Source organism: Bos indicus, chromosome 11, assembly GCF_029378745.1.
Source record: "Bos indicus isolate NIAB-ARS_2022 breed Sahiwal x Tharparkar chromosome 11, NIAB-ARS_B.indTharparkar_mat_pri_1.0, whole genome shotgun sequence".
In the NCBI taxonomy this organism is placed as follows: domain Eukaryota; kingdom Metazoa; phylum Chordata; class Mammalia; order Artiodactyla; family Bovidae; genus Bos; species Bos indicus.
The window spans coordinates 1221588-1238033 of NC_091770.1; the positions used below are offsets into that span (position 1 = coordinate 1221588).

A 16446-nucleotide genomic window follows, 5' to 3' on the forward strand; every position below is an offset into this window, starting at 1 on the left:
GCCCTCAATGGACCAGGCCCAGCTGCTCTGTTCTGAGACAGTGGAAAGGGTTAACTCTGAAAGATGCTGCCAAGGGAACAGATGCACCGGCTCTGGCTTGGCAACCTCCGGACAGAGCTGTGAATGGTCCACGGCCTGAGGCTGAGGAGGCAGGACAGAGACCAGAGACAGGAGCAGGGTCCAGCTGCTGCGTGAGCTCAGGCGTGGGGCTGGAGAAGGGTCCTAGCTGCTGCATGAGCTCAGGCATGGGGCCGTGGCTCACGAGCAATCTGGAGCCACAGGGGAGTGGGGAGTGGGGCAGAGGTGAGGTGCAGATGAGCTCTCCAGGGCTGTGACAGCAAGGAGAACTAGGAATGAAAGAAGAGGGACCTCCCTGGTGGTCTAGTGGCTGTCTCTGAGCCTCTAATGCTCAGATGACGTGGGCTCAATCCCTGGTTGGGGAACTAAGATCCCACACACCAGGGGCAACTAAGCTCCACAAGAGAAGCCAGCATGCCGCAATGGAGCTCCAGTGAGGCCAAGATGAAAACAAGGAAAAAGAAAGAGTGAAGAAACAGGTCAATACAGGGACTGAAAGTGAATGGGGTCGTAAGTCATTTATGGAATCTAAATCTTTTCTGTGGATCAAATCGTAGTGAAATCTGCCTGCGAGGCAAACCCTAATGACAGCTGTCCTACCCTTGGCATCTCTTCCCCAGCCCCTTAATAGGGCCACAGTGGTGGGAAAAACCTAAGTCATCAATAGCCTTGACCTCTACTTGGCATCTGGAGGAGGAAATGGCAGCCCAGTTCAGTATTCTTGCCTGGGAAATCCCCTGGACAGAGGAGCCTGATGGGCTACAGTCCATGGGGTCTCAAAGAGTCAGACACAACTGAGCATTCACACAGCTGGGGAAACTGAGTCATGGAGGAGCCAGTTTCTTCCTGCCTCACAGTATTCTCAGAAAACGGGGTGTGACTGACAGCAAGCCGAGAGACGGATCCCACGCAGCAGCCACAGCACGGCACCCTCGGCGTCATTAGTCTTACCTCCTGTGTGGCTCTGCTGTGGCCAAGGTGGCAGGTTTTCTGTGAATCTGCCCATTTGGGCAGAGGTCCCAGGAAGAAGCTCAGACTGAGGTCCAAAGCACTGGCTTTGTGGCCCCAAAGCTACTGCCCAGCAACTAGCAGAGGACCACGGCTTTTCCCTGTCCTGCTCTTCTTGGTTGTCACACAAAGGCTCTGGTTTCTGCCATCTCCAAAGCCTCCCTCTCCGGTTCTGTTTTCCCAGGGGTGTTGGACGTGGGCTTAACTGCTATGTGTTCATCTTTTGCACCTTCCCTGCAGTCTGTTTCTAGAGCACCCTCACAGATGGTGAAATATCTACCCTTAGGTCTCAAGTGGGGGCTTCCCAGGTGGCGCAGTGGTAAAGAATCAGCCTGCCAATGTAGAAGATGCAAGAGATGTGAATTTAATCCCCGGATGGGTCGGGAAGATCCCCTGGAGTAGGAAATGGCAACAAACTCCAGTATTCATGTCTATTGATCCAGTATTCATCCCATGGACAGAGGAGCCAGTCAGGCTACAGTCCATGGGGTCACAAAGAGTCAGACATGACTGAAGCGACTGAGCACACACACACAAGTCTCCAAGTATCCGGAATGGTGTAAGGATGTCACAGTATGCATGCAAAATACAACTTTTAAAAAACCTCAGAGTCAGTCTCCATCTGCATTTTTTTGCCTGAAACAACTTTCACTCAATGAGGTACAGTTAAATATTTAAGCTGGTTGCAGAGAATACAGGAAGTGAACAGCTCGCCCAAGTAAACATACACTGGACCGCAGGCTGGTTGCAGTCAGAACGATTTACTGTCACCCTGAGCGTGTTCTCCCACAGAGCCATCTACAAAAATCCTGCACACCACTGTCACGCCCACATGATGCTCTCTGAGATGTGACATTAAAAAACCTCAATCTCCTGAAAAAAAAATCATAAAACAGTTTCAGTATATATGAACTGAGCACTCGTTTTTGTTCAGTGAAATTTCTTTGATGATGCTGGTTCAAATAACTACAGATATTGAGAAAACAGCCACAGACGTCATCCTCGGTCGCAACAGCCACAGAGTCTGCAGAGACCAACGGGAAAGACATGAAATAGTCAATGTCACTGGACACTATTCCAGGACACCTCGGGCTATCTGAACCCTCTTCCACTCCCAACTGCTAGTTTTTTTTTAATTAATTTTTATTGGAGTATAGTTGAATTATAATGTTGTGTTAGTTTCAGGTGTACAGCAAAATGAATCAGTGATTTTGATACATACACACATGCTGCTGCTGCTAAGTCGCTTCAGTCGTGTCCGACTCTGTGCGACCCCAGAGACAGCAGCCCACCAGGCTCCCCGTCCCTGGGATTCTCCAGGCAAGAACACTGGAGTGGGTTGCCACTTCCTTCTCCAATGCATGAAAGTGAAAAGTGAAAGTGGGGTCACTCAGTCGTGCCTGACTCTTAGCGACCCCATGGACTGCAGCCCACCAGGCTCCTCTGTCCATGGGATTTTCCAGGCTCACCCTACTTTAGATTCTTTTCCTATATAGGTCATTACAGAGTATGCAATTGTCAGTTTCTAGCCAAATGTTCCCAAGGAGACAGCCTGGGGCAGTGTGTGCATGGCAGTAGGGGGCGGGTGAGAAAGTAAAAGGAAGGGACTTTCCTGGCAGTCCAGTGGTTAAGACTTCACTTTCCAAAACAGGGTGGCAGGTTCGATCCCTGGTCAAGGAACTAAGATCCTACATGCCTTGTGGTCAAAAAACCAAAACTGTAAAACAGAAGCAATATTGTAACAAATTCAATAAAGACTTAAACAATGGTCCAGATGAAAAAATAAGTCTTTAAAGAAAAACTGAGAGAAGGAAGAGGCTTTGAGTGGCATCTCTGTCTATATTCTCCCTATGGATGTGAAGACAGTGGCCACAGCATCCCAGTCATGGAGGCCTTGGGGACAGCGAGACGCAAGCCTGGTCTGGTCTCCTGGCACCAGGCTCCATGCTCTGACCTCTCCGTCCCATGCTGCCTCTGAGATGCCCAGGTCACCTCATGCAGGGCTCAGCAGCAGGACCAAGCGGCCCACAGTAAGTTCAGCCCACAGAGGTATGGAGAGGGGAACACAGGGCAAGATGGACATGAGGAGGAGAATAAGACAGAAACAGGAAGGAGGAGATGGTGGGAGAAAATGCAGGACCAAACAAGAGGAAAGAACTAAAAGTGCCACAGCCCGGCCGCCTGGAAGAACTGGGAGCACCTACAGGTCCATCAGCAGATGGGTGGGTGAAGAAGCTGCGGCACATGTACACAGCAGAATATACACAGGATACAAAGGAACAAAACGGGGTCCTTTGTACAGACGTGTACAGAGGCAGAGGAGACAGGTTTGATCGCTGGGTTAAGGAGATCCCTTGGAGGAGGGTGTGGCAACCCACTCCAGTATTCTTGCCTGGGGAATCCCACTGACAGAGGAGACTGGTGGGCTACAATCCACAGGGTCACAAAGAGCTGGACACAATGGAAGGGACTGAGCATAGCACTCACAGCATGGAATCTAGAAAAGGGTGCAGGTGAACTCATTTTCAGGGCAGGGAGAGAGGTGTGGGTGCAGAGAGTGGGCATGCGGACACGGGTGGGAGGGGAGACTGGGGCAGACTGAGAAGGTAGAGCTGACATATATACCCCACCACGTGTGAGACAGGGAGCCAGTGGGAGCCCACGTGTAACACAGGGAGCTCAGCCCGGTGCTCCGCGACGACCTCGAGGGTGGGGTGGCAGGAAGGCCAAAGAGGAAGGGGATGTATGCACACGTAAAGCTGATTCACTTTGTTGCACAGCAGAAACTAACACAACATTGTAAAGCAATTATACTCCATTAATAAAATAAAATTAAAAACATTTAAATTCAAAAAAAGAGGTGAGTATCTGGGACCCAAGAGCTACTCTATGTTCACAGCAATACTGCCTGTACCTGGCAGGGAAGGTGATCCTGCGGGAATGGGCCTCGGTGGGGAGAACCAAGAACTTGGAGTGGACAACCTCAAAATGCCAAGCAAAGCTCCTGTGCCTCCGTGGATGCCATTCAAAGTCAGCATATTAGAACCAGGACTCTGGTGGGTCAGTTCTCCTGGGCAAGCCCAAAGTCTGGTATTAGAACTTCTGTTTATAAAATCAACATTACTGAAAGCTTAAAAAAAAAAAAGACAGACTGAAAATATCACATCTTAGGCAAATGAGTTGAAAATCCCTTTTAGTGATGCCCTCTATTTTCCACCCATTTCTAGAGTCAGAGAACACCTGGCATGGTATTTAGGTAAAGAAATGCAATCCCTGGCACACGTGGCTTCCTGACGACACAGAACTGCAGTGACATCACGGAAATGCAGATGCCTCCTGGTCAGCCCAAGGAGTCTCCAGGCGAGAACAGCCTTAGCCATGGGTGGAAAAGAATGTATGTTCCTTAGTCATCTGCTGGTGGCTACTGCTTTCTGCCTTCAATGCCCAAGTTTTAATTAAATGCAGGCAGGGTGTTGGTCAGGCTCTCTCACACGTTTGGCTCAACGCACATGTACAACCAAAATGTAGATAGACCACACCTGTTCTCCTTTGTTCATTCGGAAGGAAACAAAGGGATGGGCACCGAGAAAAAAAGAGTCTGTCTCCCACTCAAGGGGGAGGAAGTGATGACATCAGATGCCCCTTCCCGTCGTTCATATGAACAGTCTCATTTGTGAAGCGCTCCCCAGTGACGAAATCGAGGATGTGGCAGACGCGGGATGCATGGAATCCTTTGTCTTAATTAAAAAGTACGGTGAGAGTCATGGAATTTGGCCAAGCCTCATAAATCTGCTCAGAGAATCAAGGCTCTGTCAGATAAGCTTAAGTAGAACCCCCTGAGCCCTCTGGAGAATTGCATAGATCCCCGCTTGTGGCTGACACCCACTTTCCCGTCACTTTGCTGCTCTCTGAGGACAGCGGCCGTGCTCATTAACCAGCAATCCTCCTACCCGCTGATGACAAGTGTATCCCCGAGGAGCGCAGAATTCAGAGATGATAAATTTACTCCTGCCTGTAAGAGTGAATCTCTCCTTAGGGCAATAAAAGTGCTGGGAGGCTCTCAGGCATCAGGGCTTCCTTTCAGGAACATACCTGCTTTAACAAATCCTGGTCCTCTTGGTCAGGACAGTTCCTTACAGCCAGGCAAAACTGCTCTAAAGTAACTGGAAAGGAAGAAAAAGAAAGAGTGAGTGGCCTCCCTGCGGGCCCTGAGCCTCTCTGTACAGAGAAGGACATCGTGGTGTTAACCCACAGAGGTGACATGCCACCGTCTTTCCTTGGTGATACCTTCGAGGGGAACAGAGCCCGCCCTGGGGAGGTGGAGGGGAAGGCTGGCACAACCACGTCACCCTTGTGAGCTGGGATTATCACATGAGAGCCCGGGGCCATGACCATCAGCAAAGCTCCATCCTGAAATGGTACCAATGAGCTTATTTACAAAACAGAAATAGAGTCACAGATGTAGGAAGCTTATGGTTATCAGTGGGGAGCAGGGGCAGGGGGATACGCTGGGAGGCTGGGACTCACATCCACACTACTATACGTAAAATAGATGGCTAATAAGGGCCTACCGTATAGCACAGGGGGTGTGTGTGTGTGTTAGTTGCTCAGCTGTATCTCACTTTTTGTGATCCCATGGACTGTAGTCCGCCAGGCTCCTCTGTCCATGGGATTCTCCAGGCAAGAATACAGGAGTGGGTTGCCATTCCCTTCTCCAGGGAATCTGCCCAACCCAGAGACCGAACCTGCGTCTCCTGCACTGCAGGCAGATTCTTTACCGCCCGAGCCACCAGGGAATCCCCAATAATAAATAGTAAAAACCAAGCCACCGGGAGGGTCATACAGCCCATCCTGCCCCCAGTGACCACACTGCATGTCCATTCCCTGTGACCACCACCTAGAGGACTCCACCTGCCTCTGTAAATCTGGCAGTGCTACGTTTTCTATCTCAAGTTTCCATTGTGATCCCTGCACAATCCCCACCAAGTCTTCTCTTGGTATGAATGATGGGACCCCAGTGCTGACTAAAGCAAACCCCACTAACTCTCCCAAATATTTCAGGTTGAGTCTCCCCAACCATCTTTCTCCAACAAGATGGTGGAGAGAAACCAAGAATATTTGCAAAACAATATTCACAATCCATCTTAGCTGGCCACGAACACTCTAGGAATGTTAACCAAGATGATTTACACAAACGACATTCCCCTTCTCCATGCTGGTGGCCTCGATCTCACTCACGGCCACTCATGTGAGCACCCTTTTCTATTTCAGTCTAAATAAGCACAAAACCACAACTGCCTCCCATGCTTTGACTGTGTTGGTTCACTCTTGAAAGTGCTCCCATGATTCCCTGCCACCCTCAGATTACTTAAATCCATCTCTTCTGACAAGCATTAAAACTTTAACCGAGTGAACCCAGGTAGACTTCTTTCCAGACTCAAAGCTATGTTCACTCTACCTGTCATCACTCTTCACTGTCATCTGCTGGGCAGTCTCACCTCCTGCCTTTGAGAGCAGCATAGCTCACCCTTCCCATCCAACTGCTCCAAACCACTCACCATCCCTCGGGTCTAGCCCATCCTCCGCAGAGCCCACAAAAACTGGTAGAAACATACCAAGCCTCAAGACAGAGGGACGGTCTGATTCCACTGTTCTGACCTCCAGGTCTAGATGTCATGTTTAAACATGCAGATATTTTAAAAAGCATTATATCAGCAAAAATGAATTGTCATCAAGAAAGCAAGCATGGTCTGGGAATTTTTTATTATCGTTTTCAATGTTACCTATAAAATACAATTCACTAGAGAGTTTTCCTCTATGACTACACTCCTCTGCAGTCGCAACTGTGGTTGGTTGTATCCCATGCTGACTACTTCTCCCAAGTCTAAAGTTCTGCTCTCATCTGAGTAAAATGTGTGCGGATTGTGTCACGGGCTTCTCTGGTTGTGGTGTGTGGCCTTCTTGCTGTGGTGGCTTCTCATGTTGTAGGGCAGGGGCTCTAGGGCATGGGCGCTTCAGTAGTCGTGACAAACAGCCTTAATTGCCCCTGGCATGTGGAATCCTCCTGGACAGGGATCAAAACTGTCCCCTGCATCGGCAGGCAGACTGTTACCCACTGTGCCACCAGGGAAGTCCCAGCTTGGGTTTTAGCCCAAACTTCATTCTTTGCCCATCCTGCCCGACAGGCCTCAAGTCACAGCCCAGATTTTGGAGCTGGGCGGAAGTGCATTTGTGGGGACACAGGGCTCCCCAGGGAGGGGAGTAGGAGGGGAGCTTCTCCTTAACTGGCCGGCTCCGTTTCATGAATCGATCACCCCTCACACCTTCGATACAAACAACAAGAGCCCATCCTGACAACGGCAGGTCAACAGAAGCAGGGTTCACCGAGTCCTCAGTCGTTCCCTCGCCTTAGAGCGAGTCAGGGTAACACGTGCTCTTGTGCCCAATGCGGGATTCTTGCCAGCCTCCTCCATTCCGGTTTCTACCGAGGCCGACTTGAAAGAGGAAAGAGGGCCAGAGACTGCTGACGGAGTAGGGGGGAGGGAGGGCGGGTCTGGGCCCAAGTCATCATCACAGCATCGCACAGCGACAGACACACGGGGCTTCACTCCCGTCTCCTCCACCTGCCTCCACATTTAAACAGGCAGGAAAACCCAAACCCTCACAAAGAAAGCAGCTGTGCTATCTACTTTCTTCTCCTTCATGGCTGATTCAAGGAGCCGCCTGCCTCAGGAGGAGGAAAGATGTAGCCCAGCCAGCGTGTGCTCAGGGTCACTCTGGGTCTCTCTCTTCAGAGACTCTGGAGGCAGCTTTCTTCCCGAGTTCACATCCATTGTTGTAACTGCTCCTAAGTGCCCCCATCTGTTCATTTCAGTGGCGGCCACAGAGGTTCCCACCCATCCGAGTAAGTCAAGCCCTCTTTGGTTCAGCCTTTCCACCTTGTGTGACAAAAAGATCAGCCTGCCGACACAGGGAGAACAGTAGATTTTTAGATAACATACCTGTTAGCTGTGAGGTTGTTAGCTTTGAGGTTGGGGAGTGAGGCGAGGGGGCTGCATAGAAAAAAATGACCCGAGTGAAGTTAAAAAAAAAAAAGGAAAGTGGTAGTTTGGGAGAAAAAAAAAAAATGACAGGCCAGCATGAAACACATACGCCTCTCCCTCTATGGGCTGGTGGATAAATTACGTACAACGGCCAAACCTCTGCAGCCCATTTCTGAAAGACAGACAGGACTCAGCAACACGGTGGGTACCCTACAACTCACCAAATGCCTCTGCCTGGATGCCATCATTAGGACACGGTTACACAAACAATGGGGGAAAGCAAGATGAGCCACACGCACAGCGTCTTTGTCCTTTTTGCAATCAGGCTGGTGAGACGGGGCTCCATCCTGAAGTTCGTTAGCAGGCACAGCTGGCCTGGACATACAACACATGGGGCTGAGCCGCTCAGGAATCCTGTCTCATAACCTTGTTTCGAGCTCTCTCTCAGTCCCAGCTGGCTGACTCAGGCCTGCCTCTCCCTGAGGGCCCTGGGGGGTGAGGGGGTGGGGGCAGGAGCCCCTGGTGTCCGTGCCCGGGGCTCCTGGACAGGGACCCTCGCTGGTTCTGTGGCACAAGGTGGGAGACGGTGGTGGCTGTCCCTCAGCTGTCGCCCCTCACCCGCGTACGACAATGGTGCCCTCAATTCATCTTACAGGATGACCTGTCACTCCAGCTCCTGAAGTCCCCCACCCACCTCTTCTTCATGACAAAACAGGGAAATGTTGAAAGGAAAAGAGCGAGAGAGTGGTGTAAAGGCTGAGTCTTTGCCAGAAGAACTCCAGCTCTGCGTTCAGAATCAACACAGGGCGGGAAGAGGGATGCTTAACTTCTTGGTATCGAGAAGGTGGAGCAGTTCCGGCCTCCTGCCCATGGGGATGGGCTGGAAGGGCATGGGGTGGGCCTCTGTGCCAGGCAAGGCTGTGGTTCCCCGCTCCCCTTGCTCTGTCCGTGTCGCTGCCTGCTTACCTGGCTCACAGGATCCACCCCACACAGCAAGCAGGGCACACAGGCCTGTGTCCCACTCTCCTTCTCTGGGACCGCGAGCAAGACAGAAACTCAGCGGTGCCATTTCTCCAGGCAGACAGGCTCCGGCTCTGTGTAACTAAGTCTCAGCAGCTTCTCTGCCTGCGTGCTGGGGCCACAGCCCTCCCATGGGCCCTCTGCTTCTCCAGGGCAAAGCACCCCTTCAGGCCCAACAACCACCATCTTCCTGCAGCTCTGTCTTCTTACTTGCTGGCCACATTCACTGGTTTTGGGCTCTGTTCTCCACCCATCCCCACCCTGGGCCTGTCTCCAATGCAGGATGTCCCTTGGGACCAGGAAAGTTCCCCTCGAGACAGACTGGGTCAGAAGGTCCCTGTCCCCCTTAGCCCCTCCACTGATGCCCTACCCAGGAAAGGCCAAGCTCTCCAAAGCAGCACCCGACCCTCCCAGCCCACTCTTTCAGGCTCCTTCTCTCAATACTCTTCCCGGCTTCTCCCCAAAAAGCCTCCCTTCCGGTGGAACAGGGGCCCTGGTACTCCCGGACCAGCCCTTCACTTTATCACCTTCACCTTCATCTGCACCTAGCCTCCTCCCAGAATGCACTGCCACACTCTCAACTTTGGATCCTACCCACACTTCGGACCCAGCACCGAGGGGCCCTCTGAGGAGTCTCCTGGGAGTCCGGCAACATCTGCCCAGCCCGGGACCTCTCCCGGCTGTTACATGCTCCAGGGCGCCTTCATGCCCCATGGCAAGTCTTCTTGGCTAACTTATTCTTTCGGTTTTTTTAACCGAAAAAAAAAAAAAAAAAGCACCTCTGTAGGGTGCTTTTACCCTACAAAGCTCAACAGGGAAAGGTTTATGCCTTCTGGATTCCAAGTCCTTTTAGCTGCCCTCTTGGACACAGAATCATATTCACCTATAATTACAGAAATCTGTGAGAATTTGTTTTATTTTCTAGGCTGCCTATTAAAAGAGAATTTCTGAGTAATTTTTAGGGCAAAAAAATCACAAGAGATAGCTTTGTCCATCTCTATTTACAATGACGTTACATAAAGTTTCCCCATCGAGGATTCAACGAGCACTTTGATGGCTCAGATTGGGGTCCTGAGTCAGTAAGAGAAGGTAAAATACTGATGAAAACCTTGCTTTTAGTTATATTATGATCACTTTCCCATCTAACATGTGATGCCACTTTGAGCATGTATCAAATCTTGTTAAACTACTATATCTCAAAGGAGGGCCTGCTTTTTTTTTTTTCTCCTTCAGCTCTCACATTTCTGAGTAAAAGCCATCATTTTCCAGTTAATAGAGCATTATATTTTCTCTGCAAACAAATTCCCATAATTTACAAGCAAAGAGAAAGGGAATTCATGGAGAGGAGACACTGCACTATTTTTCCTTCTGACATTTGGGATCTACCATGGGTTAAAAATGATGGTTTTATCTCTGGTGATTTATCAAACTCCAGATTCCCTAAAAGATGAACAGACGCACTGAAGAAAGAATGCATCACCTTAATGCTTCATTTTGACACTCTGGGTATCTAAAAAGAATCTTATTTTGAATCTCCCCCCTCCAGAAACTCAGTCGTTCCCATGATTTACACATTAAATTCTTGTTTTCCAAACACACTTAGGTGAGAACATGCCAGGAGACACACTGAAAGAAAATGGTCACATTTGAAACATACAGATTATTTATAGACAGAAAACTCAAAAACTGAAAGAAAATCTGGTTGTCAACAGACAGTTGCTTTTTCTATGTTTTCTCTGCAGCTCATTTTGGGTTTTGTGTGGGTGGCTCATGTGAACTCAAAGGTTGTTTGCTAAATGTTTGATGAGATTAGGACATGTTGTCTTTTAAAACTTAATGTAAGTTTGTGTATATAGCACATATGTTTAACTTTAGAATATGGGTAACTTTTTAAATATAGAAAGCCATACCTAGAACTGCTGTTATAAGATTTCCTATACTTCTATTTTTATTCACAGTTTAGAAGGTCTTATTCATATTCCTAGTGGAGTCTCATAATAGTTGTGCAGTGGAAATTTTTGCTTTTTTACCTTTTGGGTTAATTTCATCTGCCAACTTGGGCACTCTGTTCGAAAGTACTTAGGTACCAGGAGCTGGAAAGTCAGCATGGCCTGCAACTCAGATCTTTGCAGTTCACCATATAAACTACATCTTTGATCATATAGTGTACAAAGGAGAAAAAAGAAACACTTTTAAACAAGGGCTTATTTATTTACTTATTTGCCTCTTTAGCAATGCTCAGCCATTAGATTCAGGTCCAGCAAGCACTTACGGGCCCCACAAAGTAGGCAGATGGTAGCACCCTGCCAGGATTTGAACCCCGCTTTCTGCTGTGTGGCCCTGGGCAACTCAGGTAGCCTTTCTGAGCCTCAGCCGCATGGGTGGATGGTGGTCCCTCCCTGTCTGCCTTGGAGGGAGACTACCGAGTGCTCATTAATCTTACAGAAAGTCTGTAAGATAGCAAACAAAAATAAAAAGCACGATTGGGCAACCAACGCAGTAAGAAGAGTGAAAAACAGCGTAAGCCAAGTTTAACCTCAGAAAGTACCACCCCCCCAGCCCATCGGAAGTTTAAGAACGCTGGAATGCACATTCTTTAGGGTTTATCTGTAGGAAGGAAAGCCCTTGGGGAGTTGGGGGTGGGAGGGCGTCTCTCAAAATCTGATGCTAAAAAGCCATGGGGGTCAGCCAGCCCCAGGGCAGAGTTCTAGCCCCACACCTTAGACCTGTGTGGTCACAGGCAACTGTCCACCTGAGCGGAGCTTCCTCAAGGCTAAGTGAGGTTGTCGTGGAGACTGAAGCGGGTGACGGGAGCCAGGCACTCAGCACGGCCCTGAATCAAGGGAAGCGCTGAAGAGGCAGAGATGGTGGCCATCAGCCCAGTCGGCCAATGTCCCCAGGGTCAGGAAGGGAAGTGACCTTTTATTAGAGTCTGGGTCAAGTATAGCTGCTAAATTCTGTCCTGAACAAACCTCCACTAAACAAATATTCTTCAGGAATTGAACTTGGCTTTTTCCTCTTGTCTCCCTCTTCCCAGCACAACAGAATCTTGAAGGTCATCTGTCATAAAACCGTCTCATAAACTGGTGCCTTCATCAAAGAAAAGTGAGCTGACAGCTCTCTTGGGGCCTCACAGGTGACCTGCTCCCGGGTGCTGGGGGAGCAGGCCCCAGGGTGGGGGGCTCTGGCGAGGGCAGTGTGGCTGCCCTTATGTAGAACACAGAGCTTGGGGCCCTCAGGTCCGGCTGGCACAGACTCAAATTCACCTGCGTGGCCTGGGGCTTCGGGGAAGGAAACCCTGCCTTCCGATGAAGGGAGCAGCCCGTGCGATGTCGCAGAAACAACCTGCTCCCCTCGCTGGAGCCCGGGAGCCATGCTCCCTCACAGCTGCTCTCCCAGAACCAGGAGGGCTCGGAATAAGGTCCAACATTGGGCGTCGGCATCTTAGAACTTCCTCTCTTCCTCGTCTACTTGCTGATGAGACACAAAATGTAAATCTATGTGGGCTTCCCTGGGCTTCTCAGGTGGCACTAGTGGTAAAGAACCCGCCTGCCAATGCAGGAGACACGGGTTCAATTCCTGATCCGGGAAGATCCTAAGCCCGTGCACCACACTACTGAGCCCAAGCCCCAGAGCCAGTGCTTCACAGTGAGAGAAGTCACCCGAATGAGAAGCCTGTGCACTGCAGCTAGAGAGCATCCCTGCACCCTGAAACCAGAGGAAAGCCCACGAGGCAATGAAGACCCAGCATGGCCAAAAAAAAAAAAAATTGTTTTTAAAAGTGTAAATCTGAGGTGGCAAAGTTGCACACCCTGCCCAGGGTTTCCATGCTGCGGTGCTCAGGTTCAGCTAAACTAATTCTTCCTTTCAGGAGCCACCATCTACGGGAGCACACAGTAAGCCCCGCCCCTGCCTGCAATGGCCTCCATCACCAGGGCTTCCACTCTTCTCTCTCCCATCCTGCTAGTACTGTGCCAGTCCTCACGCTCTCTTCTTCCTGAATTCTGCCACCTCCTGGGCCGCCAGACGGAGGCAACCGTTGTTCCAGACTCCAGGCATTAGGGACGATGGACATTTGCGTGACCCTCTCCCAGCCGCCACACCCTCCGACATGGACCGATCAACCCGCTTTGCTTTCAGGAGTGATGAGTCTGAGATGTGTCCCCCACATCAGAAGGACAGAGAAAACGAATCTGGAGACAATCCTTTTTTTTCTCCAGTGTTGAGGTCTCCAAGACGCTGGTCTGCTGGGATATGGTGGCAAATAGCACCCGCCCACCCTTGGGTCCCCAGACCCCCTCACCGGCCGCTCCCACCCACATATCTAATGGTAGACGAAGATGGAAGGTCAGCAGCGGGGCAGCGGGACCCAGCGCCTCCTTTCCTCAGAGCACCGCCTCAGGGGCTGCGCCACAGCTTCTGGGCCAGCAGAGGGCGCCAATGGCAGAGGACGGCTCACAGGTTGCCACAGCCAATGGAGTAGTACCTGTGGTACTGCTCCCCTCCCCCGCCTGCCAGACTTCCCACGTCCTGCGGTAACAATAGAATGTTCCAGAAACTCATCCAAAGAATGAGATGTGCTGCCTTTTGACTTCTAGTTCCACCACAGAGGTCATGTTTGTCCTTCAAGCTGGAAGGACCCAGGGTTTGGTGGCTACTCTATAGCCTTGAGTCTAAGTTGAGTCTAAGTTTTGTAGTTGAGTCTAAGTTCCTTGAACATCTGGAAGTTCATGGTTCACATACTGTAGAAGTCTGGCTTGGAGAATTTTGAGTATTACTTTGCTAGCATGTCAGATGTTTGAGCATTCTTTGGCATTGCCTTTCTGTAGGATTGGAATGAAAACTGGCCTTTTCCAGTCCTGTGGCCACTGCTGAGTTCTCCAGATTTGCTGGCATATTGAGTGCAGCACTTTCATAGCATCATCTTTTAGGATTTGAAATAGCTCAACTGGAATTCCATCACCTCCACTAGCTTTGTTCGTAGTGATGCTTCCTAAGGGCCACTTGACTTCGCATTCCAGGATGTCCAGCTCTAGGTGAGTGATCACACCGTCGTGGTTATCTGGGTCATGAAAGTCTTTTTGTATAGTTCTTCTGTGTATTTTTGCCACCTCTTCTTAATATCTTCTGCTTCTGTTAGGTCCATACCACTTCTGTCCTTTATTGTGCTCATCTTTACATGAAATGTTCCCTTGGTATCTCTAATTTTATTAAAGAGATTGCTAGCCTTTCCCATTCTATTGTTTTCCTCTATTTCTTTGCACTCATCACTGAGGAAGGCTTTCTTATCTCTCCTTGCTATTCTTTGGAACTCTACATTCAAATGGGTACACTTTTCCTTTTCTCCTTTGCCTTGAGCTTCTCTTCTTTTTTCACTTATTTGCATTATTTGTCCAGATGTTCAAGCTGGATTTAGAAAAGGCAGAGGAACCAGAGATCAAATTGCCAACATCCGCTGGATCATCAAAAAAGCAAGAGTTCCAGAAAAACATCTACTTTTGCTTTATTGACCAAAGCCTTTGACTGTGTGGATCACAACAAACTGTGGAAAATTCTTAAAGAAATGGGAATACCAGACCACCTGACTTGCCTCCTGAGAAATCTGTATGCAATCAAGAAGCAATAGTTAGAACTGGACATGGAACAACAGACGGGTTCCAAATCAGGAAAGGAGTATATCAAGGCTGTATATTGTCACCCTGCTTATTTAACTTCTATGCAGAGTACATCATGTGAAATGCTGGGCTGGATGAAGCACAAGCTGGAATCAAGATTGCCAGGAGAAATATCAATAACCTCAGATATGCAGATGACACCACCCTTATGGCAGAAAGCGAAGAAGAACTAAAGAGCCTCTTGATGAAAGTGAAAGAGGAGAGTAAAACAGTTGACTTAAAACTCAACATTCAAAAAACGAAGATCATGGCATCTGGGCCCATCACTTCATGGCAAATAGATGTGGAAACAATGGAAACAGTGACAGATTTTATTTTTCTGGGCTCCAAAATCACTGCAGATGGTGACTGCAAGCCATGAAATTAAAAGACACTTCCTCCTTGGAAGAAAAGCTATGACCAACCTAGACAGCATATTAAAAAACAGAGATATTACTTTACCAACAAAGGTCCATCTAGTCAAAGCTATAGTTTTTCCAGTGGTCATGCATGGATGTGAGAGTTGGACTATAAAGAAAGCTGAGTACTGAAGAATTGATGCTTTTGAACTGTGGTGTTGGAGAAGACTCTTGAGAGTCCCTTGGACAGCAAGGAGATCCAACCAGTCCATCCTAAAGGAGAAAAGTCCTGAATACTCATTGGAAGGACTGATGCTGAAGCTGAAACTCCAATACTTGGGCCACCTGATGCGAAGAACTGACTCATTTGAAAAGATCCTGATGCTGGGAAAGATGAAAGGTGGGAGGAGAAGGGGATGACAGAGCATGAGATGGTTAGATGGCATCACCGATGCGATAGACATAAGTTTGAGTAGGCCCTGGGAGCTGGTGATGGACAGGGAAGCCTGGGGTGCTGCAGTCCTTGGGGTCACAAAGAGTCAGACACAACTGAGTGATTGAACTGAACTGAATGAAATTCCTAAACTCACACATGACTTTGGGATGAAGTTGTGGCATTTTTTTTCTGCACTTGCAGAATACTCATTCAAGTGACTAGTAATGAGCTAAAGTAACGCTCATTGAAGAAGGTGGTAAGTGCAATTCCACAATTCCCTGGAAAATGAATGCCAAAGCTAAAACTAAATCAAGGTGAATGTCATTTGCCTAAAGAAGAGCCCCACTAACCATGGGGAGGAAACTGATGATCCCATGAAGAATATTGGGAAAAGGACTCATAGCTAAAATGCAGAAATAATGCTTTAATAATGCAGGTGATCACATTTTTATTAATGAAGTCTCCTTAGCAAGGAAGCAAATACATCCTTGAAAGGAGTCTGAAATTAATCCTCTGATAGGCAGAAATCTACACTATTCAAATATTCTAACTATAGTTGCAACCTGAACTGAATGCCTACATTCTAAACTCTAAGTCAGTTTATTCTTAATAAAGTGACTAAGAGAAGGGACCAGAAAAGGGACTTGCTGCAATACAATGGGAACTAAAAACCAAGAGACAATTCAGCATGGAGCTGAAAATGCTGGATGTGTTTTATTTAATTAATGTATTTATGAAATTCATTTCATAAAATCATTCCTCTTTTTGGTTTTTGGACTGGTACACCCTTAAGGGTTCAAGCAGCACCATGTTTCAGCACTGCTATTTCCAGGGCGAGATCAAAACGC

General features: G+C 48.7%; 1 protein-coding gene across 6 annotated transcripts in view; it reads right to left on the bottom strand.

Moving 5' to 3' along the window:
- The window catches only part of ACOXL (acyl-CoA oxidase like), a 341825-nt gene that overhangs the window by 53339 nt on the left and 272040 nt on the right, over nucleotides 1-16446 (bottom strand). For 5 of the 6 annotated variants that reach the window (XM_070798172.1, XM_070798174.1, XM_070798171.1 and 2 more), the window contains exon 17: nucleotides 5179-5249. The exons of the other annotated variant lie outside the window; for it this stretch is intronic. In XM_070798172.1, the coding sequence (XP_070654273.1) occupies nucleotides 5179-5249 (71 nt within the window). The remainder of the gene's footprint in view (nucleotides 1-5178; nucleotides 5250-16446) is intronic. 6 annotated transcript variants of the gene reach the window in all.